We start from the raw sequence: 22,014 nt of genomic DNA on the forward strand, positions 1-22,014 counted from the left end.
TTGCCCTGAGAAAAACCAAAGCTCTTTTATTTAAAATATGCTTACTGTTTATTACATGATCTTACATAATCCTCTTGGGACAATCAACTTCAGTCCTTTGTATGGTGAACAGGGAGGCAAAGGATGGTGAAAGTATTTCCCGGAACCAGTTGATCATGGTAACACTGGCCTCTGCTTCCAGAGCAAGGACAAAACTCACAGCGGCTCACTGCAACAGGTGTTTATTTCTGTGTTGTTCATGTCATGGCTTGATGTTGGTCAGGCAGCTTGCCAAAGGTGCTCTTTTCTGAGGAGTGACTCAGCAATCCAGCCTTCTTGTAAATCACAGCCAGCATCTGGAACACGTGGCCCTCAAGTTCACTGAGGCCAGGGAGAGAGGGTTGATAGATTGTACAGGGAGCTTTAAAGAACCAGGCATGGAAGCCTTGATTACCACATCTGCCTACATCCTGTGGCCCTAACTCGCCATACGACTCCAAGTGCAAGGAGGCTGAGAAGTAAAGAGAAGATCCCGGGTGAGGGCTAATAGTTTCTATACAGTCTGCCCTTTGTCACTGCTTCTCTACCTAGGTTAATGCAATTGACCAATCCCCAAGAGAGATCAACCCAAAGTCCTATACGGTCATTGCATCAAATTAAATGTCCAGGATCTCTGGATGGCACGTGGTCTTCTCTGGCAGGTGAGGGCATTGGATTCACTCTGTCCAGAGACCCGTGAACTGAAAAGACCAGTTATTTGCCCTAGACGTAATATATCTGGTTTGGAGAGGACAGGTGCTTGCAATCAACTACTTCATTCGTGGAGGGGAAGATGGTGACACCAGTGGCCAGTGCTCTGTAGCGATCCTGAAATCCTCCAGAAAGATGTTGTGAAAGTCCCTCACCCTTGGTTAGGCTAGATTCTGCAATCTGGGGACACTCTTTTGTCTTGTTGATCCTGGTGCCTGATTGCTTTTGTGAGGTCTCTCCTTCTACATTATTCTTTGGCCTCCTCTGAAATGGGTGTAGAAGAGACATGATCTTCCAGGGGCTTCTGCAGCCTTTGAAGGTGGCTTGCTGCACTGTAGAGCTTGAAGTTTGTTTTTATTTGGAACGGCCAGTGGTATCTTGTTTTCAGGCAGGCTCATTCATGGTTTTATTGGCCATATGGTCTACCGCCCTTGAGAACGTAGCAGGTTTCTAATATCTTCCCACCAGGCTATTCGATATATGCCAGCAGCCACAGCCTGGATCTTTCTACATATACTTCTCACATTATTTTTTTACCTTTCCCTCTCTCTCTCCCCTCCTCTTAATGAGGCTTGAAAAGGCAGAGCAGCAACTTCAGTCTGATTTGTGCCCTAAGTTACTTCCTCCAACTCACAGTTTTTTCCTGAATGTTTATTACTGAAATCCTTTTACTTTTTCCCCTTAAATTACCTTCTCTTAATGTTTGAGGCCTAGAAACAGATGGCTTTCCAACAATGTGAGATCCTGAATTTGTGGACTTTATTCCAGTTCATTTTATGTTAAAACCAGTCAGTTCTTGGGGCGCTGCGTGGCTCAGTCAGTTAAGCATCTGACTCTTGATTTCAGCTCAGGCCATGATCTCATGGGTCGTGAATTCAAGCCCCACGTCAGGCTCTGCACTGACAGTGCTGGGCCTGCTTGGGATTTTTCTCTCTCTCCCTCTGTCTCTCTGTCCCTTCCCCCGCTCATGTGTGCTCTGCCTCTCTCAAAAATTAACTAATTACTTAATTAATAAAAACAGTCAATTATTTCCTGAGTTCATCTCTTTCTTGCAATACCCTAACAAGTGCAGAGAAAAACAACCAATGCATTATGGATGCATATTTTTAAAACTCTCTCCTTGGAGCTACAATTTCAGCAGACCAGGCCTGTCAGCTCTGGCACTTTGTACCAAGACTCTCCATCATTTCAACCTGAGATAGCTTCCTCACTGCCTCTGCCAAATGTCTAGTCAATGTTGCACATTTTAGGTTTTTACTGGCAACCCACGATCATGGTACCGATTCCTCCGTTAATCAGGGTTAGGCCAGGGTCCCAACTGCAGTGGCTTAACCCGATGAAAGATTATTTGTTTTGCATGTCACTGAACAGGGTAGGCCAAGTGGCTCTCCTCTGATGGCTTAAAGATGTGGGCTGTCTCCATCTGAAAGCTGAGGTTTTTGGAGCACGTTGCCTCCAAGGTCAGCACAGCAGAGGAAGAGAAGCCCTAAACTGTGAGCTGTTTATAGGGAAGTGGCTTCCATCATTTCGGTCCTCACCTTCTTGCTTAGAATCCAGTCACATGGCCCCTCAATAAACACAGTGTAGTCTGGAAAATGTAGACGAGCACACGAACATGTGGTTGGCATTTTCAGCCTCTGCTATTTCAAGTCTAGGGGATGAGAAAGTTCAGACTCCTCATGTCTAAGCCAGAGGCATAGGTCAAGCCCAGAGACTGCATTGATCTGAAAGAGGACATCAGGGAACTTCAAAGTGTACCCATCACTCTTCAGCAGACAGGGCTGGGAACCAGTTGCAAAGATGGAAGGAGCACCTTGCCCGCCCAACACTCTGTATTAGAATCTTTGGTGATGGTACCCAGAAATCTGCTTTTTTATTAATGTCTTAGAGATATTGAGGCCAACATGACAGCCATTGATGTACTATAAATCTCCACGGATGCGGGTTCAGTCAGGAAAAATAACTTGCCCTAATTTACCAGGCACATGAGTGGTATAGCCAGTCAGATTTTTGAATCCCATTAAATTTTATGTCCAGTTATGTATCAGCTTCTGTTCCTGGTTGTCGTTTGGAATTTCTCTTTAACACTCTGGGTCCAGAGAGGCCCATTGAGAACAAGTGAGTTCAGCATTCCTTGAAAATGAAAAGATAGGCTTGACAAAGAGAGTGTGATCAGATTCTGTTTGGGCTTGGGCACATGGAACACATCTCTCCTTGCCTGTCTTACTACCTGACATTCTGCTTGTATCTGGCTGCACCACACGACTTTGCTGTGTCTCATTGCACGATTGCATCTATTTCCCTCCTACCCCTGGTCATCTTCCTGTCATTCCCCATTGGTATTTGAGATTATGCTCCTTATTGATGTTTGGAGATGAGGACTATTGGACTGGAGAAGGGGGAAAGGGCTGTTGGACCTTGGTCTGAGCATCAACAATGGCAGCAAATAGTTCACCAGTAAATTGTCTGCTTGCCACCAAAGTGTCTGACTTCTCCTGACCCCTTGAGATTTCTACTGCAATTTTGATGCAAACCGCCCCCCCCCCCCTTCCAAGAAGCTCAGCTTGAAGTTGTCAAGGGTTTGTCAGTATGCTGCCTTGGATACAGGATCCTGACCCTCTTTGGTCTTCTTCAACCTCTGGAGGTAGATATCTTTAAGACATGTGGTTCCTAGGTGTGGAAGGGAACTTCTGGAGTCATCTGTTGATCCCCTCCCTGGTTTCTTAATGCAGGGGATACTTGTATTATTCTGGATTCAAAGTTGATTACAAGAAAGAAAATCAACCAGCCACAAGGCTGATGCAACAACTGAGAGGAGAGACCACTGGGTAGGGCATGGGATGGTGAGAAAAGAAATGACTTTGGAAAGGAAGAAGGTATTTGAACAAATGACTGAAACTGATGTCAGATCTGGAGCTGTGGAGCTGGCTAACCCTGTCGCCAGCCAAGCTGACTTTCCTTGACATGCAGGTAAGCCCAGCTTGGGGGCAAGCCCGGAGTCTATCATATACTCATTCCTCCAGAACACAAGCTCCACCTTCTGAATCCAGCCCTCCTTTCTTTGGCACTCCCACCAGCTTTATCTTATCCTTTAAAAAGGCATCAAAGTCAGGTTTTATCCAAAAATATATTTTATGTGAAAATTCAAAAGCTGTACATATAAAAATACTCAGTTCTATAATAATATTATGTTTCATAGGGACATCCCCTCCTAAAAATTAAATATATGTATATTTGCATTGATTCATGCACAGATACTCACAACACTACAGTGAGGTAGAGAGGAAGGAGCACCCTGTAGTTTTGAAGGGTCTGAAGTGACATGTGTCCAAAGGTTTGCATTTGAAACACATCCAATTCCAGAGCCCATTAAATTAAAATATTAACAACTTAGAAGACATAATACACTACTTAAGAAAAACCATGATTCACATTATTACACAAATTTCATATTCCTTAGAATTGTAATAGAATAATTTCAGAATGCATGTTGGAAAGAACAGGGCATATACATTAATTGTTCCCTGAGTACTGACTTGGCTTCATTGTGGGCATGAAGGTTCATAGCTTTGAGGTTTGGGTTTTCTTGTCCAGGTACTCCATGAAATCCTGGACCCACTTCTGCTTGGGGTCAGCACAGAGCTCCTTGGCCTGTTTGGTCTTGAAGCTGTGGGTAAAGAGGGCAGTTAGATGGAGCACCTTGAAGATTCAGCTTGGGAGTGTAACCTACTCTGGAAAACTTGCCTGGCCCATTAGCCTGAGGTTAGGAAGGGGCCTCTGGGGAAGCAGCTGTTTTTGCTGACCTAGGTGAAGCCATCTTGGCTCCTAGATGAAAGAACTGACATCTGAACCAATGTCTGGACAGGGAGCTGAAAATGGGAAGTCTCTTTACTTTCTTGAATTCACTTTTCCCATAAAAAAAATTCCTGGGATTGGATTAGTCTAAGCATCTGAGGGTTAAATTCCAACTCAGTCTTATCATAGAACCCAATCCACTGTCTGGGAGCGGAGCTCAAGATCAAGGGATGAGTGTGGGTGGTCATGGCTTCACTCACATCACGGCTTCCCTGGGACAATAGCTGCTGGTGATTCTTCTGTAGCTCTTCAGCTTCTGGATGGGGATCTTTCTAACGGTAAATCTATAGCAGCAGGTGGTTGGGCTATTAATCCCCTCTGTTGAAACAACAACAAAGGCTATTGAGGGTGTGTCCTGGGACTTTCATTTGAAAAGTAGGGAACAGTAAGGAGGAGGAGTCAAAGGAAAGGGAAGCCACCCACCCTAAATCCCTAAGGACTAGGTCTGTCTTGAAGTGCCTAAATCTGTCTTGAAACTCTCTCATTTGCATGGACTGTAAAGTGGAAGGATACCACAGCTCATTAAGAAGAGAAGAGGAACTGGTGACAAATCTGGGTATTTCTAGGAGAGGCTCATAGAATAGTCCAGTTCCTCAGGTCAAGGGGACCCCAGCTATAGGTCCCCCTCTAGGCTCTGAGAAATCTGTTCCTAGTTGTCAGTTTCTCTGATACCTGCAGCCTCTGCAGAACCCTGTCTCTGGATCCTGGGCTGAATGAAGCATAGACCAGATTCTGGGTCTCCTCCTTTCCCCTCCACCATATCTAGAGATACCCTGCACACTCTCCACCAGAGTCCCCTTCTTTTTGGTGATTCAAGTCCCCAACTCCTGTTGCAAGAAGCCGGGGCAGTAACTACACAGAGGGTGTGATTACAGAGCTGGAGTCCTGGGAGGACTGGATTTGGGGTCCACAGCTGGAATTCTCATCCAGGCTCTGCCCTGGAGCAGCTGTGTGATCCGCCTCACTCCGTGTCCTTCTCTGACTTTCCTGATTATGAGAACCCAGAGATGAGGTGATGGGCTTCAAAGGGAAGGAGAAAGGGGCTTACCTGGCTGAGCAAGTGCCTGGAGGCTGAAGGCAGCAGCTGTGAGCAGCAGGCACAGAAGCGCTGCGGAGACCTTCATGTCTGCAGGGAGCGAGGAACTTGGGCGTGAGAGCTGGAGATTTCCAAGCTGGTCTCAGCTTCTCTGCTCCTCTGGGGATTCTGCCTGCCTTTTATAGGGAGAAGACAGGAATAAGAAGAAAGTGAGTGGATGACAGGGCTTTGTTCTTCTGAATGAATCATAGGATGGAATAGTAAATCTGCTGAGCCATTGTCCTCCCCTGAGGAACATACTAGGAAATGAGAGAGAAATGTGATTGATGCTGGCCTGCTTTCCATTCAAGCTCTGGTGTGTTGGTGAGGTGCTGGCTATGCCCAAGCAGTGTGTGATCTATGACTGTTACCAAGGGTTCCTTTTTTTTTTTTTTTTGAAATGAAACACTTTATGTAGAAAAAGAAAGGAAGTAGGGTTACCAAGTCAAAGAAATGTAAGGGATTTCCCCAGTTTTCCTTTCAGACAGCATCTCCAGGACCCCAGTTTCCAGAGAAAGTAAAACTTTGGCTGGGCTTTAAAATGGACTAAAAAAATCCTTTACTGCTTTAAACCCTGGTGGCTTTTCTTAAACCCAAAGAAGAATGCGATAATAGGACATTAGCAGAAAAGTAGACTTCTCTATTTTTAGAATAATACCTAAAATTGTATATCTAGTAATTAAATGCTATAACAACCCATCTGAAAACAGTGATTTAAAGCAAGAACAATAATTGATTTTGCTTTTGGATATGGGACTTGACGGGCTCAGCCAGGTAGTTCTTGCTCAGGGATTTTTACATCATTGTAGTTGGATGATGGCTGAGACTGGGGTCATCTCAAGGCTTTCACTCAGTGTCAGGTGTCTGAGCTGGGAGGTCTTAAACAGCTGGGGATTGGATCAGATGGAAGCTTCTTGCCCCCCACCCCCATCTTTCCAGTGGTCCTTCCACATAGCTGGATATGGATATTTTACATGATGGTTTAAGACTCCCAGGTACAAAGTTAGGGAACATAGACCACATCTCTTAATTTGAGGACCATAAAAGAATTTGCAGACATGTTTTTAAACCACTATCTGTTTCATCGGCTATCTGAACTACAAAGCACTTAATAAGATCATGGGATGCTGTGGTTTTTAAAATATCGGATTATCTATGAAAATATTCTTACAAGTAAAATAACAGAAGGGATGGGGTGCATGGGCAGCTCAGTCAGTTGAGTGTCTGACTGTTGGTTTGGGCTCAGGTCATGATCCCAGAGTCCTGGAACTGAGCCCCACGTTAGGCTCCATGCTGAGTATGGATCATGCTTAAGATTCTCTGCCTCTTTTTAACTCTGCCTCTCTCCCCTACTCACACTCTCACTCTCTCTCTCTCTCTTATAAAAAGAATAGAGGGGAAGCCAAACTTATGAATAAAATCAAAGTGGACTTGCTCAGTTGGAAGCTAAGACAGGAGTCTTCACAACCTCTCTTCTCATACATATCTCAAGGATCTAAAGACTAGATTTTGAAAACCAGTTGTCCATTTGCTGTTTCAACCTGCCCTTGTTTATATGCACACACTACAAGCTCATCAACTAATCGCTGATGATATTAATGAAAAGGGGGCTTGATGAGAGGCCTTTGGCGTTGTCCGTCTTTTCTATTGTTGTTCAGTCTTTATTTAATTTACTTCTGCTCTGATATTCATTACTTCCTCCCTTCTACTAACTGTGGGTTGAGTGTGCCCTTTTTGTTGTCTCTTGAGGTATAAAGTTAGGTTTGTTATTTGAGATCTTTCTTTTTTTCTTAATGTTTGCATCCATTGTTACAAGCATCTCTCTTAGAACTGCTTTTGATGTGTTGCATAAGTTTTGGTTGGTTGTGTTTCCATTTTTGTTACCTCCAAGATATTTTTTATTTCCCTTGGATTTCTTCTTTGACCCATTGATTGTTTAGGGGTGTGTTGTTTAATCCTTACATATTTGCATATTTTCCAGTTTTCCTCTTGTTATTGATTTATAGTTTCATACCATTGTGTTAGGAAAAGATACTTGGCATGAATTCAATCTTTTTAAAGTTTGCTAAGCCTTGCTTTGTTATCTATCATGTAACATTGGAGAATGTTTTGTGTGTGATTAAGGAGAATGTACATTCTGTATACATTCCATTTGATTGGATGGAATGTTCTATATATGTCTGTAAGGTACATTTGATCCAAAGTACTTCAGGTCCAACATTTCCTTACTGATTTTTGTTTGGTTGATCTATCCATTGTTGAAGGGGGTATAAAAGTCCCTTACTATTATTGTGATCTATTTTTCCCCTTTGATCCGTTAGTATTTGCTCAATATGTTTAGTTTCTCCAATGTTGGGTATAGTTATATTTATGATTGTTATATCCTCTTGATGAATTGACCCCTTTATAATTACATAATGATCTTCTTTGTCGCTTACAGTTTTTGGCTTAAAGTCTATTTTTTGCTACATGTATAGTTATTCCTGTTCTCTTTTGGAATATCTTTTCCATCTTTTTCACATTGAGCCTATGTGTGTTTGTAAAGTCAAAGTGAGTCTCCTGTAGGAAGCATAGAGTTGGGTCTTATTTATAATTTTTTAATGTATTTAGCCACAGTATGCCTTTTCTGGAAAATTTAGTCCATTCACATTTGGTGAATATTGATAGGTAAGGACTTGATAATGCCATCTTACTTTTTTCTATTTTGTAGTTCCCTTGTTCCTTTCTCCTATCTCACTTGTTCCCTTCATTTGTGAATTGATGATTTTTCATAGTGGTATTCTTTGATTCCTTTCTCTTTCTCTTTTGTGTATTCACTGTAGATTTTTGCCTTAAGGCTATCATGAGGCTCACATAATACATCTAATAGATACAACAAGCTATTTTATGCCTGATTGCTTGACTTTGACTGCATACAAAACCTTTACCTTTATATCTCTCCTTTTATGTTTGTTATGCTACATTACCTCTCTTTACATTGTGTAACATTTAACAGATATTGCAGCTATTATTTTTAATAATTTTGTCCTTGAGCCTTTATAGTAAAGTGGTTAATACAGTATAATATTACAGTATTATTCTGAACTTGACTATATAATTACCTTTACTAGTGTGATGTATATGTTTTCATGTTACTAATTAGTATCCTTTCATTTCAGCTCGAAAAACCCTTTTCAGCATTTCTTATAAGGCAGGTCTAATGGTAATGAAGACACCATCCCACTCTCTCCTGACTGTGAAGTTTCTGCTGAGAAATCCTCTGATTACCTTATGGGAGTTCCTTTGTAAGTGACAAGTTTCTTTTCTCTTTCTGCTTTTAAGATCCTCTTTTTGTCTTTGTTTTTTTGACAGTTTTATTACAATATGTCTTCGGAGAAGAGTTTTTAAAGTTGAGTTTGTTTGGGGACCTATGAACTTTATGAATTTGGATATTGAAATCTCTCCCCAGATTTGGAAAGTTCTCAAACATTACTTCTTTAAAGAAGCTTTCCTGGGGTGCCTGGGTGGCTCAGTCAGTTGAGCGTCCGACCTTGGCTCAGGTCATGATCTCATAGTTCGTGAGTTCGAGCCCCGCATTGGGCTCTGTGCCGACAGCTCGGGGCCTGGAACCTGCTTCAGATTCTGTGTCTCCCTCTCTCTGCCCTGTTCCCGCTCATGTTCTGTCTCTCTCTGTCTTGCAAAGATGAGTAAACGTTAAAAAATTTTTTTAAAGAAGTTTTCTTGCCCCTTCTCCCTCTCTGTCTTTCTGGGACTCCAATAATTCACAGATTTTTTTTTCTTTTAATAATATCCCAGAGATCACATAAGCTTTCTTCAGTCTTCTTCATTCTTTGTTGTTGTTATTCTCTGACTAGATAATTTCTAAGGTCTTCTCCACAAATTCTTTCTTCCCCTTGGTCCATTCTGCTGTTGATGATGTTTATTGTATTTTTTATTTCATTTATTGCATCTTCAGCTCCACAACTTCTTCTTTTTAATGCTTTTTATCTCTTTATTAAACTTCTCATTTTGTTGATGTTTTGTTTTCCTGATTTTGCTGAAAGGACTTTCTCTGTTTTCTTGTAGTTCATTGAGCTTCCTTAAAAAGGCTATTTTAAATTCTTTTTCAGGAAAGTTATAGATCTTCATGCCTTTGAGGTCAGTTACTGGAATGTTATTGTGATCCTTTGGTGGTGTCATGTTTCTTTGATTTTACATAATCCTCGAAGTCTTGTTTTGTTTCTTTGAATTTGAAGTAGAAGTAGCAGTCACCTCCTCTAGTCTTTTTTTTTTTTTTTAGTTTATTTATTTATTTTTGAGAGAGACAGAGACAGAGACAGCACAAGTAAGGGAGATGCAGAGATAAAGGGAGGGAGAGAATCCCAAGCAGGCTCCACACTGTCAGCACAGAGTCCAGCGTGGAGCTTGAACTCACAAAACCATGAAATCATGACCTCAGCCAAAAACAAGAGTTGGGTGCTTAACTGACTGAGTCACCCTGGTGCCCTTCTCCTCTATTCTTTGCTGACTGGATTTGGGAGACAACTTCCTTCTGTCAGCCCTGCTAGGGATTTTGAGGCTTTCTCAGAACTTCTATAGATATGTCTGTTCCATTCTTCTTTCTCCTTCTTGTGACAGAGTTCTTAAGCTTGTATGCCTTCTCTCAATCCTGCAATACACCAGGCTGAATGCTGACAGTCTGTCTTGCTTCCTCAAGGGCATAACTAAAGCTCACATTTATGGTCTCTCTCTGGATCACAGCTGCAGGTGGTTTTCTGTGCTGGACCACTAGCTGTCAAAGCTTGCTCTTGCCCTTGTCAGGAGCAGTCACAGATGCAGGGAAACAGATGCAGGTTGGGGAGGGGTGTTTTGGTGAAGCTCATAGAGTGCTGAGGGTGCCCATGGGGCCAGTTAAAAGGATCTGCCAGTGAGATGTCTCCAGTGGCCTGTGGGCAGGCTTCTTGATGAAGTCTGTGGTGCAGTTAGTAGGATCCATGCCCTTTGAATGCCTTAAAAAAGTCTTATCTGCTGCCCTGTCAGCCTCTTTTTGTTCCCTGAGTCATGTAGCTCAATGAGTTAGTACTTTGGATGAGACAGAAAACAAATGGATCTCTTTGGTAGCTCTCACCTAGCTGGGGAGCTGGGGAAGTGCGCCCCAAATGCCCTCACTTTCCCCACAGGAGAAATCAAGGGCTGAGAGGGTCTCTCTTGGCACTGGTCTGTGCCACTTTGGAGAAGGAGTGATGCAGGTAATGTCAGATTGTTCCTCTTACCCTCTCCAATGCATCCAAACTTGATTTATTTTTTTCCAACAGCGTGCTGGAACTTCTCCACTAAAACTCTGGACTTTGATAGATGCTCTCCCATCTGTAGGTGACTGTCCAAGACAGTGTTCCCCAGGAACTCCCAGAATACAGCCAAGAGAGGTCCCTGCAGATTCCACAGCCAGAACCAATATCTGAATGCTTTTGACTTGATGAATGAATGGGTGACTTCTTCCTTGGCATATGGTGCTGGATCACACAGCTCCCAAAAGGCACTTTTGTCCCTGCATGGGTGCAAAATTATTGCTGTTAAGGGGGAGATATGAGCAAGGGACATCTTATTTGGCCATCTTACTGACTTCGGTCCTCTTTCCATTACTGTTTTATTTTGTGATACATAAATAATACTATTTTATTGTATACCATTTTATTCCCTTTTTTTCTTTTACTATGTATATTTTAGTTATTTTCATAGTAGTCGCTCTGACTATAATTATCATGTATAACAACATGGTTCAGGTTAATGTCATCTTTATTTCAATAGTATCAAAACTTTGATCCCTGTAGCTTCACTCCTCCTCCACCTTAAAGCTATGTTGAATGGAGAAAGGGGCCCTGAGGAATGCAGGTGGTCTCTAAAAATTAGAAAAGACAAGAAAAAAGATTCTTCCCCAGAGCCTCCAAAAGGCATGCAGCCCTACTGACCCATTTTAAACTTCTGGTCTCCAGAACTATAAGGTAATATATTTGTGTTGTTTTAAGCCATTATGTTAATGATAAATTGTTACAGTAGCAATAAGAAACTAAAAGAGATTTTGATATCTGGAATATCTATAAATGGGGTGCTGCCATAATAAATATTTTAAAAAATGTAGAAGCAACTTTGGAATTGGGCAATGAGCACAGGCTGGAAGAATTTCGAGTGTGATAGAAAAGGCCTAGATTTCCTGGAACAGACTGTTGGCAGCAACAGGAAATGAATACACCACACTTGGCATTCCCTCCTGAACCAGGGCCTATTGCCAGCGCCTCATGCTCACAGTTTTATCATGCAAGGAGCAAGGACTCCCTTGCTTAGCTGGAGAAAAAAAATAGATTCAAGATTTCCTGAAAATGAATAGGTGTGGCTTGGAAAGGGAATGTGAGTGGATTGCTTTTGGGCTTGAGCACATGGATTGCCTCTCCCTCGGCCTCCCCTCCTTCCAGACCCTCCATCACAAATCTGCCTGGTTTTAGAGGGTCTGACGCTCCCTAAACTGTATGTGGACGTCCCATTTGCTCGCACTCCATTCCCTTTTGCCCCCCCCCCCAGCATCCACTGCAGCTGAGGATTTAGTCTTGCTTGGCAATCAATGATGTAGACTGGAGGAGTGGAGGAGAAGCAGGGAGGGCTACTGGACCTGGCAGATGGGTCAGAGAGTTCCATAAAAAGCAGCCAATAAGTTGTCTTCTAACAGATGTATCAAGGCACTTTGGGGAGCTTGGAGCTTTGATAGAATCCCTCAGCCTGAACCAGGGACCCTGGACTATCTTGGGAATATGGAAGCAGAATCCCCTTTATTCATCTCCAGCTCCAACTGTTGGAGATGGAGGTTTTCCAACACACACACTCCCAGATCCTAGAACCTAGGTTCTGCCAAATTCCTATTTGTAGCACATTATCACCCCCATTTTACTGATGGAAACTCAGAATACCCAATCTGCCCTGAATGACAGAGTGAGTCAATGCCAGGACTGGGATTAGAACTCGAGTGTCCCTGCCAGCCAGGGTTTTCCCCAGCTGCTGAAGGCATTGCCTGGTCTAGCTTGATACAGTAGCCATCTCACCACCAGACTAGACTGGTGAATCTGAAAAATCACCATGCAGAATTTATTCAATAGGGCAAGAGATCTGCTTTCTTTAAGTGGAATGGCTGCCTGTGCTTAGATGGGTCAAATGCCTCACAGGTAGGTCAAATGCCATGCAAGGAAGTACAGACCTTAGGTGGACATTCAGGGAAAAGAGATCCATCCATATAAATGGATGATCCTGTGCTCCTTGGATTGAAATGGGGGATAGTGGTGAAGAGAAGCACATTCTGATTTCAGGTCATCTGTCTCTTAGAATGTGGATTGTAGAAAGGGCTTCTGAGTCTTAGGTCACAGGTCCTTTTCTTCCATCTACAACACACAGCATTTAACTCTACCTAGATCATTCTTCTCCAAAGCTGCTTCTTGGGCTCCATATTCGAGCACTCATCATCTCTTTCTTGGATCATGACAGTAGCCTCTCCTTTGTCCATACTTCTCCAAACGTGTATGAAGCCAATAAGTTACATTTACTGAAACTCATCTCTGAATCTTTGAACATGGCATGTCCTTCCTCATTGGCTCAAACATTGTCAACATCTCCTTTTAAGCTATAAAGTTGAGTACTGACTTATCATCCTGACATTCAAAACCCTTTCCCAACTTTTCTTTCTAAACTTCCTCATCACTTGACACCGACATGGACCCCAACTCCCACCTGATTGGTTTTCACCCTCTTTGATGTGCACACCATCATCATTTCTACTTCCAGGTATTTGGCTCCATTCTTCTTTCTCCTCTTCTAAATGATACTGTAATTTTTCTAGAAAAATCTCATGTATTCATCAAGGAGAAGTTCAAGTCATATCTTCTTTATGAAATCTGAATCTAACTGTCTTATCAGTGGTCATTCAGTTTCTCCTTGATTTCCCAAAGTCAGCAGTGTCTGTATTACTCCAAGTTGGAAGATTACTTGAAGGGGGAGAGGTTGGGGGCAAGTATCCCAGGTAGGGGGCAGTAGTAGTAGATGATGAGAGAGATTGAGGGCAGGGGTCAAGGGCTGTGAGAAAGGACATGGGGCGTTGCTAAGGAGATAGGGTGACAAGGGTAATTGGAATCTGGACAGATGGTCTTGGGGACTAGAGTGGTAGGGCTGGAATGCTTGACTGGGTCCTGACTTAAAGATTCTTCTATAGGCACTCAGATTTGCCTACCCATTGAAAAAGACCAGGGCCAATCCACATTGTCACTCCTCCCAACACAAGCCCACCCTCTGCAAACATGTTCCCTCCTAATCACCAAAATTACACTCAGCTTTTTAATTTCTTTCAAGAAAACACCAAAGGCAGTTTTGTACAAAAATATATATTTATATATTGATCAATAGTTATATAATATACATCTCCACAATAGCATTTTTAGCAGTTCTTTAGAATTTAAAACATAGTCTTTGCATTAATGGTCCTTGCAAGGACACTCACACCATCTGAGGGGTGGAACTTCCCCCCCTCCCAGAGAAAAGCAATTTGTCTGGTCTCCATATGTAAAAACAAAACAAAACAAAAAAAAAAACAAAACAAAAAAAAAACACAACAACAACAACAAAAAAACACCCTAGTATCTAGGGAAGATAAATTTAAAACATCAATAACTTAAATAAGATTAACAGTACTTCAGGCATCGTGTGAGTATCAATAAACAAAGTTTGTAGTCTTTGAAATTATAATAAAATAACATCAGGAGGGCATTTAGGGAAAACTAGAAGAAAATAAATTAATTTTAGATTCTTCGGTTTCAGAGTGAGTAGTCAAGGCTTTGCAGTTTGGGTTTTCTTGTCCAGGTGTGCCATGGAATCCTTGACCCACTTCTGGTTTGGGTCAGCGCAGATCTCCTTGTTTAGGATGGTCTTGAAGCTGTAGGGGAGAGAGAACACAGTCAGATAGAGTTCCATCGAGATCTCAGCCTATGACGACAGCCCATTCTGCCCCAGGAAGCTGCCATGGGAACAAGAAGAGGAAGGCAGGTGGAGAGAGGACATCAGGGTGTCCTGACTTCCCGCTAAAGAAATTGGGAGGGTCTGTGTAAGCACTCAGATGGAGAGTGATGTTGGGAGTCACCTTGTCCCTTGTGGCCTCAGTTTTCCCACTGGGCACCTTTGAAGATGAGATTAGGTGGCCTAACTCTCTAAGTTTGTAAGGCTTGTCCCTTGCTACCCAAGGAAGAACTGGCCCAGGGAGGGCTGGTGTGTTCCACTTACATCACAGCTTCTTTGGGACACTTGCTGCTGGTGACTCTTTTATAGCTCATCAGCCTCTGCATCGAGATCTTCTTATTGGTGAGTGTATAGCAGCAGGTGACTGGAGAATTAATTGCATCTGGAAATAGAACCACAAAGAAAAAGCATGTTAGGATGGGTTAGATTCTTCTGATCTTAATCATAGCAAGAAAGAGTAGGAAGGAGCAGGAGAAGGGAAGTCAGGAGTAGAGGTAGAACTCATAAATCCCAATATTTCTGCCTATGCTTCAGAGCTAGAATGGCATACTGACTCAGCTTCCTCTGCTTTATAATGGGTATATAGCATTGATAATGAGTGGTGGGAAGGGGGAACTGTTAAAACTAGATAATTCCTGGGAGTATCATTAATCACTGATCCTGGGAGTAGTGAATAATCCAAATTATCAGGTTCAGAGAAGATCAGCTCAGGGAACCCAGCTATGGGTCCCCCTCTAGGCTCCAAGTTGTGAGTTTCTCTGATACTTGCTGCCTCGGGATGCTGGACCGAATGAAGCATAGACCAGATTCTGGGTCTCCTCCTTTCCTCTCCACCATATCTGGAGATACCCTGCACATTCTCCACCAGAGTCCCCTTCTTTTTGATGATCCAAGTCCCCAACCCCTGTTGCAAGGAGCCGGGGCAGTAACTACATAGGGTGTGATTACAGAGCTGGAGTCCTGGGAGGACTGGATTTGGGGTCCACGGCTGGAATTCTCATCCAGGCTCTGCCCTGGAGCAGCTGTGTGATCTGGCTCCCTCTGTGTCCTTCTCTGACTTTCCTGATTATGAGAACCCAGAGATGGGGTGATGGGCTTCAGAGGGAAGGAGAGAGGGGCTTACCTGGCTGGGCGAGCACCTGGAGGCTGAAGGCAGCTGCTGTGAGCAGCAGGCACAGAAGTGCTGCGGAGACCTTCATGTCTGCGGGGAACGAGGAGCTTGGGCGTGAGAGCTGGAGGTTTCCAAGCTGGTCTCAGCTTCTCTGCTCCTCTGGTTCCTCTGGCTGCTCTGCCTGCTTTTTATGGAAAGTAAAGAGGGCGGAGCTAAGAGAGAAAGTTTGGCCCAGGGCAGCATCATTCTCAATGAATGACAAAGTAGAGTCATAAATGTGCTGAGCAAGGATAGTGCCCTGGGAGGTTTCCAGGAAGTAGGAGGGAAGTAGTGAGTCTGGACTGGACACTTGTTCCATTTGCTGCTAAGACCAAAAGAAGTGGGGTGGGTGGGGTACAGTTACGTCCAGAGCGACCACAGATGTGAGCACAACAGGATTTTCTTAAGAATTCCACTTTCTCTGAAGCGAAAATTCTGTGGTTGAAAAGGAAGCAAGGAAACAGAGATCACGAGAGATGACAGCATCTCATGCCCCCCTCTAGCCAACCTTTAGGCAACAGCCTGTGGGGTTTTCAAGCCAGGAAGGGGCCCCGAGGCCTTGGTGGACTCCCCCGCAGCATAATAAATCCATTTGCTTCTTAAAATCCAGGATGGTGGCACAGTTGAAGCTGAGCCAAACTATAGGATTTTATAACCATAGAATTGAATTCCAAGAATCACTGGGTTTAAGACATGGCAGATGCCACAGAGGTCATGTAGTGCTACAGATAAATTCCCGTGTCATACTCATACAGTGCTTACCGTGTGCCAGGAATATTCTATGCCCTTTACATGTGCTAAGTCTTTCAATTCTCCAACCCCCATCCAGTAGGTATTGTTAATTCCCATTTTAGAGATCAGACAACCGAGGCACAGACAGCGTAAGTCACCGGCCAAGGTTCCCAGTGTAGGACCCCGTGTGTCTGTGCATCACCACTGTGACACATCCTCCAACCGGCTGCCTGGTAATATACCTGGGTGCCCTCTGTCCTCCACATCTGCCAAAGTAGCAGGCATCCGAAGGGGAATGGAGAAACATCCCTCGTGGCTAAGTTACTGCGGGATTTGGAGTCTGTGGTTATACGGCAGGCAGGCAGAAGTCAGGCAGCACATGCCCCCTTCCTTTCTGGATTCCCAGGAAGAGCTGGTGAGCAGATGGGACAGTGTTACAGGATTCAAATGTCTGCTTTAGTGCCACAGCTCTGCCTTAGATGTCCTCAGAAACCCCCAGAGTCACAGTCATAAAAGCTTAAAGGTGTTCACATTGATCTCAGTGAATCCCTTTCTTCTACAAATATGATAGGATTGCTTGAGGCATGTTATTAGATGAACAGAGCCTAGAATTCAGGTCTCAGCTTCCTCATTCCACTGCTGCCAAGAGCTTTTCCCTCTTATTAGTGGAAACCCTTCCCTAATCTCTCTGAGTGTCCTTTGCCAGGGACTGGGAGGGTTGCATCCCCTTTGCCTGTGGAGCCCATCCATTCTTTGGGTTCTGCCCAGGTTAACTGGTTGAAAGATGTTGAGATCCTGGTTCAGTCATGTCATGGTCAGTCCTAGGACCCTGGACCAAAAAACCTGGACAGATGGTGTATTTCCACATCTGCTCTTTTATGTGAGGAAACCATATTCCAGACGGGAAGGCCAACGGGAGGTCTCTGGCCAACAGGAAAGCTTCTTGGCTTCTCGGAGTATTTAGATGGACTTCTGAGTATCTGAAGCTAAGTATCTACTGCCAGGAAGGGTCATTAGTTTTGGAAAGTGACTGGGTCTCTGTGAGTGTGAGATAATCAACAGACCCAAGATGAAGGGGGTGGGAATCAGAGGAGAAGGTGTCTTGATAGCTGTCTCCCTCCCACCTTTGCTGTCAAGCAACGATGCTCTCCTCAGCTGGAAGGTCAGTCACAGAGGAGGAGAAACAAGTGGAAATTCCCACTCTGAGGCAGCTTTGGAAGTTCCCGGATCCCATGGAAAATAATGAGTTTGGCCGGAGCCCGCATTCCAGATGCTGGGCCTGGAGCCAGCGCCGTCTCATGTGGGGCTGTGCTGGGAATGTTCCGGCACAAGGTCTGGATCGGGCCCCTGCTTAGGAGTGGACAAGGGAAAGGCCCAAAGTAGAACACGGTGGAGAGGCAGGGTCAAGGTTTTGCAGCTGGCTGGAATACCCAGGCCCCCTAGCCCCCTGCTCATCAACTCAGAGATGAAGAATGGAAAAGTGAATAACTCCTTGGTGAATAATCCTGCTTTCCTTTCTTCCAGTGGGGCTGACCCCCACCCCCCACAGACATCCTCCGCATGGGCCTTTGTCATCACCCCAGACTCCCACTCAGTGTCAGGGGAAATGGAAAGAGGAACTAAGACTGAGCTTTCTAGAAATATCAGAAACCAGCACCTCGCCCCTGCCTTGGTTTGCTTTGTAGTTACTGCAAAGTCTCCATCCAGCATGGCACCCCCTTCCCCCATCCTGCCACTCAGGCTTTTGAGTGAGACACACAGTAGGCTCTGCCCCAGCCAGGTCTTTTCTAGATACCTCCCCCAGGCCTTCTTCCAGGTTACTCTTAGTTCCAGAGCCCATTTTCCTGGCACCCCAACTCTGTGATCTGGTTCCTTTCAAGGACTAGAAATCCATTCTTTATTCTTATACAGAATGTCAGATAAGCACAGGACCTTGGAGATCATCATCCTGTTTCAGTGATGGGGAAAATGAGGCCAAGAAGGAGGCAGTGATGGGCCTGAGGTGACATAGAAAACTAATGGCAGATTGTGTCCATTTCTGGGCTCTCCATGTAGCACCCTTGCTCATATCCTGCATTGTCTGCTTAGTAGAGCACGAATACGATTAGCATCTCCTCTGTGCAGAGCACCAGGAAGAGGACTGGGGTAAGGGGAAGGAGAAATGAACCAGACATGAAGCTTGCTTTCCAGAAGTCTCCATGGGAAGTGGGGCTGGGTTGATAAAAACACCTGAACTGGTTCACCCCAAGCTTCCAGCATGAAGGCATTTACTGCGTTCCGGGATGGACCTGCCTTATGTCTATTTGCATGAAGGAGCCAAGGATATTACGGGGGGTGGGGGGAGTGGGAGTCAGGGGGGTGCAGATAACCTTTGCAAGAGAAAGAAAGATTCATCTGCAATGGCCTGGGTTCTTTGGGGGGTGGGGAGGGAGTGGTGTCCCAGCTTGTCACTCAGACTGCCTTCTGGGCCAGCCCTCATGGACCAGCTCTTGACCCTACAGTGAGGGGCTATCATGGGGGTGGGGGAGTGAGCATAAGTAAACTGTTAGGGTAATTGTCGTGTGAGACACTGCGGATCCTTCGATAGACTGTAAGAAAGGACAGCAGAGCAGGGAAGAAATCACTTTCGTCACTTAGAGATCGCATTGCCCAGGGTGGCCTGAGCAGTGTCAGTGGGACAGGTGAACACACTGGAGGTGCCCTTTGTAAAGGTGCCGAACTCGGGGGTGCATCTTAGGGAAACAGAGGTCATGAAAAGCGGGCGGGGAGACACAGAGAAACATTTTACCACCTTTGCTGGACCCTTGCTTTTAAGGGAAATTCAAGAGAAAAACGATTGCCCTCACTGGATAGACTGGAGCTGCTGAGGTTCAGGGAAGGCTGGGTGGTGATGCATTTAAGGTGGGCAAGGGGTTTGGCAGGTTCTGGAAACCTGGGTGAGTGCTCGATGGAGGAGGGGCACATTTTGTAACAAACTTACAGACCCTGCAAATGTAAAGTCCTTGCACATCTCCATGGGATTTTGTTAAAGTGCAGATTCTGGTCCCTGGTCTCGGGTGGGCCTGAGATCCTGCATTTCCAACCAGCTCCCAGGTGATGTTGATGATACTGGCCCATGATCCCGTTAGAACAACCTTAAAAGGGCTGAGTATGGGAAATCCGGGGCAGGTGGGGGAAGTGAGCAGTCCATTTTGTCCAGATGAAGGTTCCTATCCCTGGCTCCGGGCTAGGCTTCAAGGACCATCTGGAATTGTCTTCCATATTTATGTGACTGTGTAGTTTTCTAGAGAGAGAGACCATCGCTCCCATCAGATTAGCAAAGGCATCCTTGACCTCCAAACAGTTAAGAACCAATGAACCTATCAAAAAAGGAGAGTTCTGGTCTGCACCTCAGACCCACTGAGTCACAATCTATAGTTTTGTTATGTAAAGCTGTATTTTTTCTAAGCTGCCCTCCCCTGGGCCTCACGTGATCTCCAGCCTGTGTTTGGGCACCCCTGGGCTAAGTCCACGAAGCAGAGGCTATGCTGGCCGGGCCAGGAGACACTAACAGAAAAGAGGCACAGGCGGAAGAAAGGAAAGAAACCAGAGGAGAAAGAGCAAGAGAAGGGGGAGGAAGAAGCAGCCGCCTGGACTCCTGGGAAGAGCTCCAGGTGGCATCCGAACACCAGGGCCAGAGGTCTGGCTCTGCCTCTGTCAGGCTGTGTGGCCTTGCACAACCCCCTTGACCTCTCTGGGCCTCTTCCGTAAAGTGTGATTACTAAGACAGCTGTTTCTAATATTGTCACGAGACTTGTCTGAAATGATAAACCAAGGGTGCTTTGTAAGCACCGGGTAAAGAGCTGTGTCACTCTAAGGACCTGAGCAAGCTCCAGGAGGCCTCGGGGCACCCATGCCAATCCTAGGCAGCAGATGCTTTCATTTCTTGCTGTGAAAGTTTACCGGGCATCTGTAGTATAACGCAGTGGGGTCTAGACTTCCTAAGCTCTTCCTAATCTCCGTTCTCTTGTCTGCCTAGGGACAGAGGGAGAGCCTTTGGGGGCTGACCAAAGCCTGAGTTAGGCAGAAGCAGCCCCAGAATCGAGTTAGGGCCTCAGGTCCTCACACAGCCAGCTCTCACGGGAAGCTCCCATTGTGACAGGCCCCTGTCTGCCTTCAGACCTCGGCGTGGCTCTCAGCCCCTCCCTCTGCTTCTAGAACTCTCTGTGCTGTGCTCTATCCTACCTCAAGGCTCCTGCCTGTGCTGTATCCAGCGCCCGGTGCGTGTCTTTCCTGCAGCGGGGTTCTCAATAAACAGTGTTTGATCGAACCTACGAACAGTCCAAGAATTTCTAATCGTTGCCCCAGATATCTGAATCGCAGGGTGGTTTACTCTCAGACAGGGAGATGAATACAGAAGCAAGGCTGTGGTTTTCCCAAGTTGCCCACTGGTTCTATCCGGGGAAGAGGTACTGGCAGGGCTGGGGGGCACAAGCCAGGGAGAGATTTTCAGCGACCACACGGGCCCTTCTTGGGGGATGAGCTGCTTCTCTTTCTTGGTTGCAAAATGTTGCATCCTGACAAAGGGAAACTTCCCAGGGGAACAAAGAGCTCCTTCTTAGCTAATGGTTTCAGCTGGCATAGCCGTGTAGCCCCAGGTTGCAAAGCGCTGGCTCTCCATTCATAAGCTTCTTCTGCCTTTACTGTAGATCAGAGCCTGAGAGAGTCTGGATGAACACGCAGACAGTATTTGCCTGGGCGGGGGAGGGAAGAAGTTGGGGGGTATGTGGTTTTGCACAGCACACACATCTCTTTGTCTTCCATGCAAGGATTTGGAATAAAGCGTTGCCAAATAGCTCAACTTTGCAATGTATATATTACTCAGAGATACAGTCAGGGTAATGACAGAAACTTCACAAGCACATTGTTCTCTCCAGAGCTGTTGATGATGGGGCGGGAATGGCGAGCAAGCAGGAGCCAATCGTGGGCAGGGACTTTTGTTTGTGTGATCCTGGCATTAGCACCTAGCATGGGGCGCATCAATGACTAGAGGGGGCACAGTTAGAGCAAGGGAGAGAGACAGACAAGAATCAGTGAATTAGGGAACTGTCAGAGCTGCATGTGCCATAGAGATTCCTCCCTGAAAAGCCCTGCCCGGCTTAATTTAAAATGGGGAAAAGAGGGGCCTCTGAGTGGCTCCGTCGGTTGAGCGGCCGACTCTCGGTTTCGGCTCAGGTCGTGATCTCACAGTTTCGTGGGTTTGAGCCTCGTGTCGGGCTCTGCGTTGACAGTGAGGAGCCTGCTTGGGATTCTCTCTCCCTCTCTCTGCCCCTCCTCCACTCACGATGTCTCTGTCTCTCTCAAAATAGGTGAATAAGCTTAAAAAAATTAAATGGGGGGGAAAAGAGGGTTGCCCAGGATTTTAGCGCACTCCCTAAATCAGAGCAGACAAGCTGTGTGTATGCATGTG

General features: G+C 45.2%; 2 protein-coding genes across 2 annotated transcripts; both read right to left on the minus strand.

Moving 5' to 3' along the window:
• Positions 1-3,923: 3,923 nt before the first annotated feature.
• Positions 3,924-5,787, minus strand: LOC109251812 (C-C motif chemokine 7-like). The gene is made up of 3 exons (XM_019423691.2): positions 5,633-5,787; positions 4,785-4,902; positions 3,924-4,396 (listed from the first exon to the last, which is right to left on the minus strand). The coding sequence occupies exons 1-3, from the start codon at positions 5,706-5,708 to the stop codon at positions 4,291-4,293; spliced, it is 300 nt and encodes a 99-aa protein (XP_019279236.1). The 5' UTR covers positions 5,709-5,787; the 3' UTR covers positions 3,924-4,290.
• An 8,252-nt stretch (positions 5,788-14,039) lies between these two features.
• Positions 14,040-15,971, minus strand: LOC109251929 (C-C motif chemokine 2). Its single transcript, XM_019423924.2, has 3 exons — positions 15,807-15,971; positions 14,948-15,065; positions 14,040-14,603 (listed from the first exon to the last, which is right to left on the minus strand). Exons 1-3 carry the CDS (start codon positions 15,880-15,882, stop codon positions 14,498-14,500), a joined length of 300 nt encoding a protein of 99 aa, XP_019279469.1. The 5' UTR covers positions 15,883-15,971; the 3' UTR covers positions 14,040-14,497.
• Positions 15,972-22,014: the final 6,043 nt, after the last annotated feature.

Source organism: Panthera pardus, unplaced genomic scaffold (genome assembly GCF_024362965.1).
Source record: "Panthera pardus isolate Hobbes unplaced genomic scaffold, ASM2436296v1 HiC_scaffold_3, whole genome shotgun sequence".
Classification (NCBI taxonomy): domain Eukaryota; kingdom Metazoa; phylum Chordata; class Mammalia; order Carnivora; family Felidae; genus Panthera; species Panthera pardus.

Coding starts and splice junctions, on each gene's coding strand:
- LOC109251812 (XM_019423691.2), bottom strand. CDS start 5,708: ATGAAGGTCTCCGCAGCGCTTCTGTGCCTGCTGCTCACAGCTGCTGCC. Junction 4,903..5,632: donor CCAGGCACTTGCTCAGCCAG/GTAAGCCCCTTT, acceptor TTGTTTCAACAG/AGGGGATTAATAGCCCAACC. Junction 4,397..4,784: donor TGTCCCAGGGAAGCCGTGAT/GTGAGTGAAGCC, acceptor CTTTACCCACAG/CTTCAAGACCAAACAGGCCA.
- LOC109251929 (XM_019423924.2), bottom strand. CDS start 15,882: ATGAAGGTCTCCGCAGCACTTCTGTGCCTGCTGCTCACAGCAGCTGCC. Junction 15,066..15,806: donor CCAGGTGCTCGCCCAGCCAG/GTAAGCCCCTCT, acceptor TTCTATTTCCAG/ATGCAATTAATTCTCCAGTC. Junction 14,604..14,947: donor TGTCCCAAAGAAGCTGTGAT/GTAAGTGGAACA, acceptor TCTCCCCTACAG/CTTCAAGACCATCCTAAACA.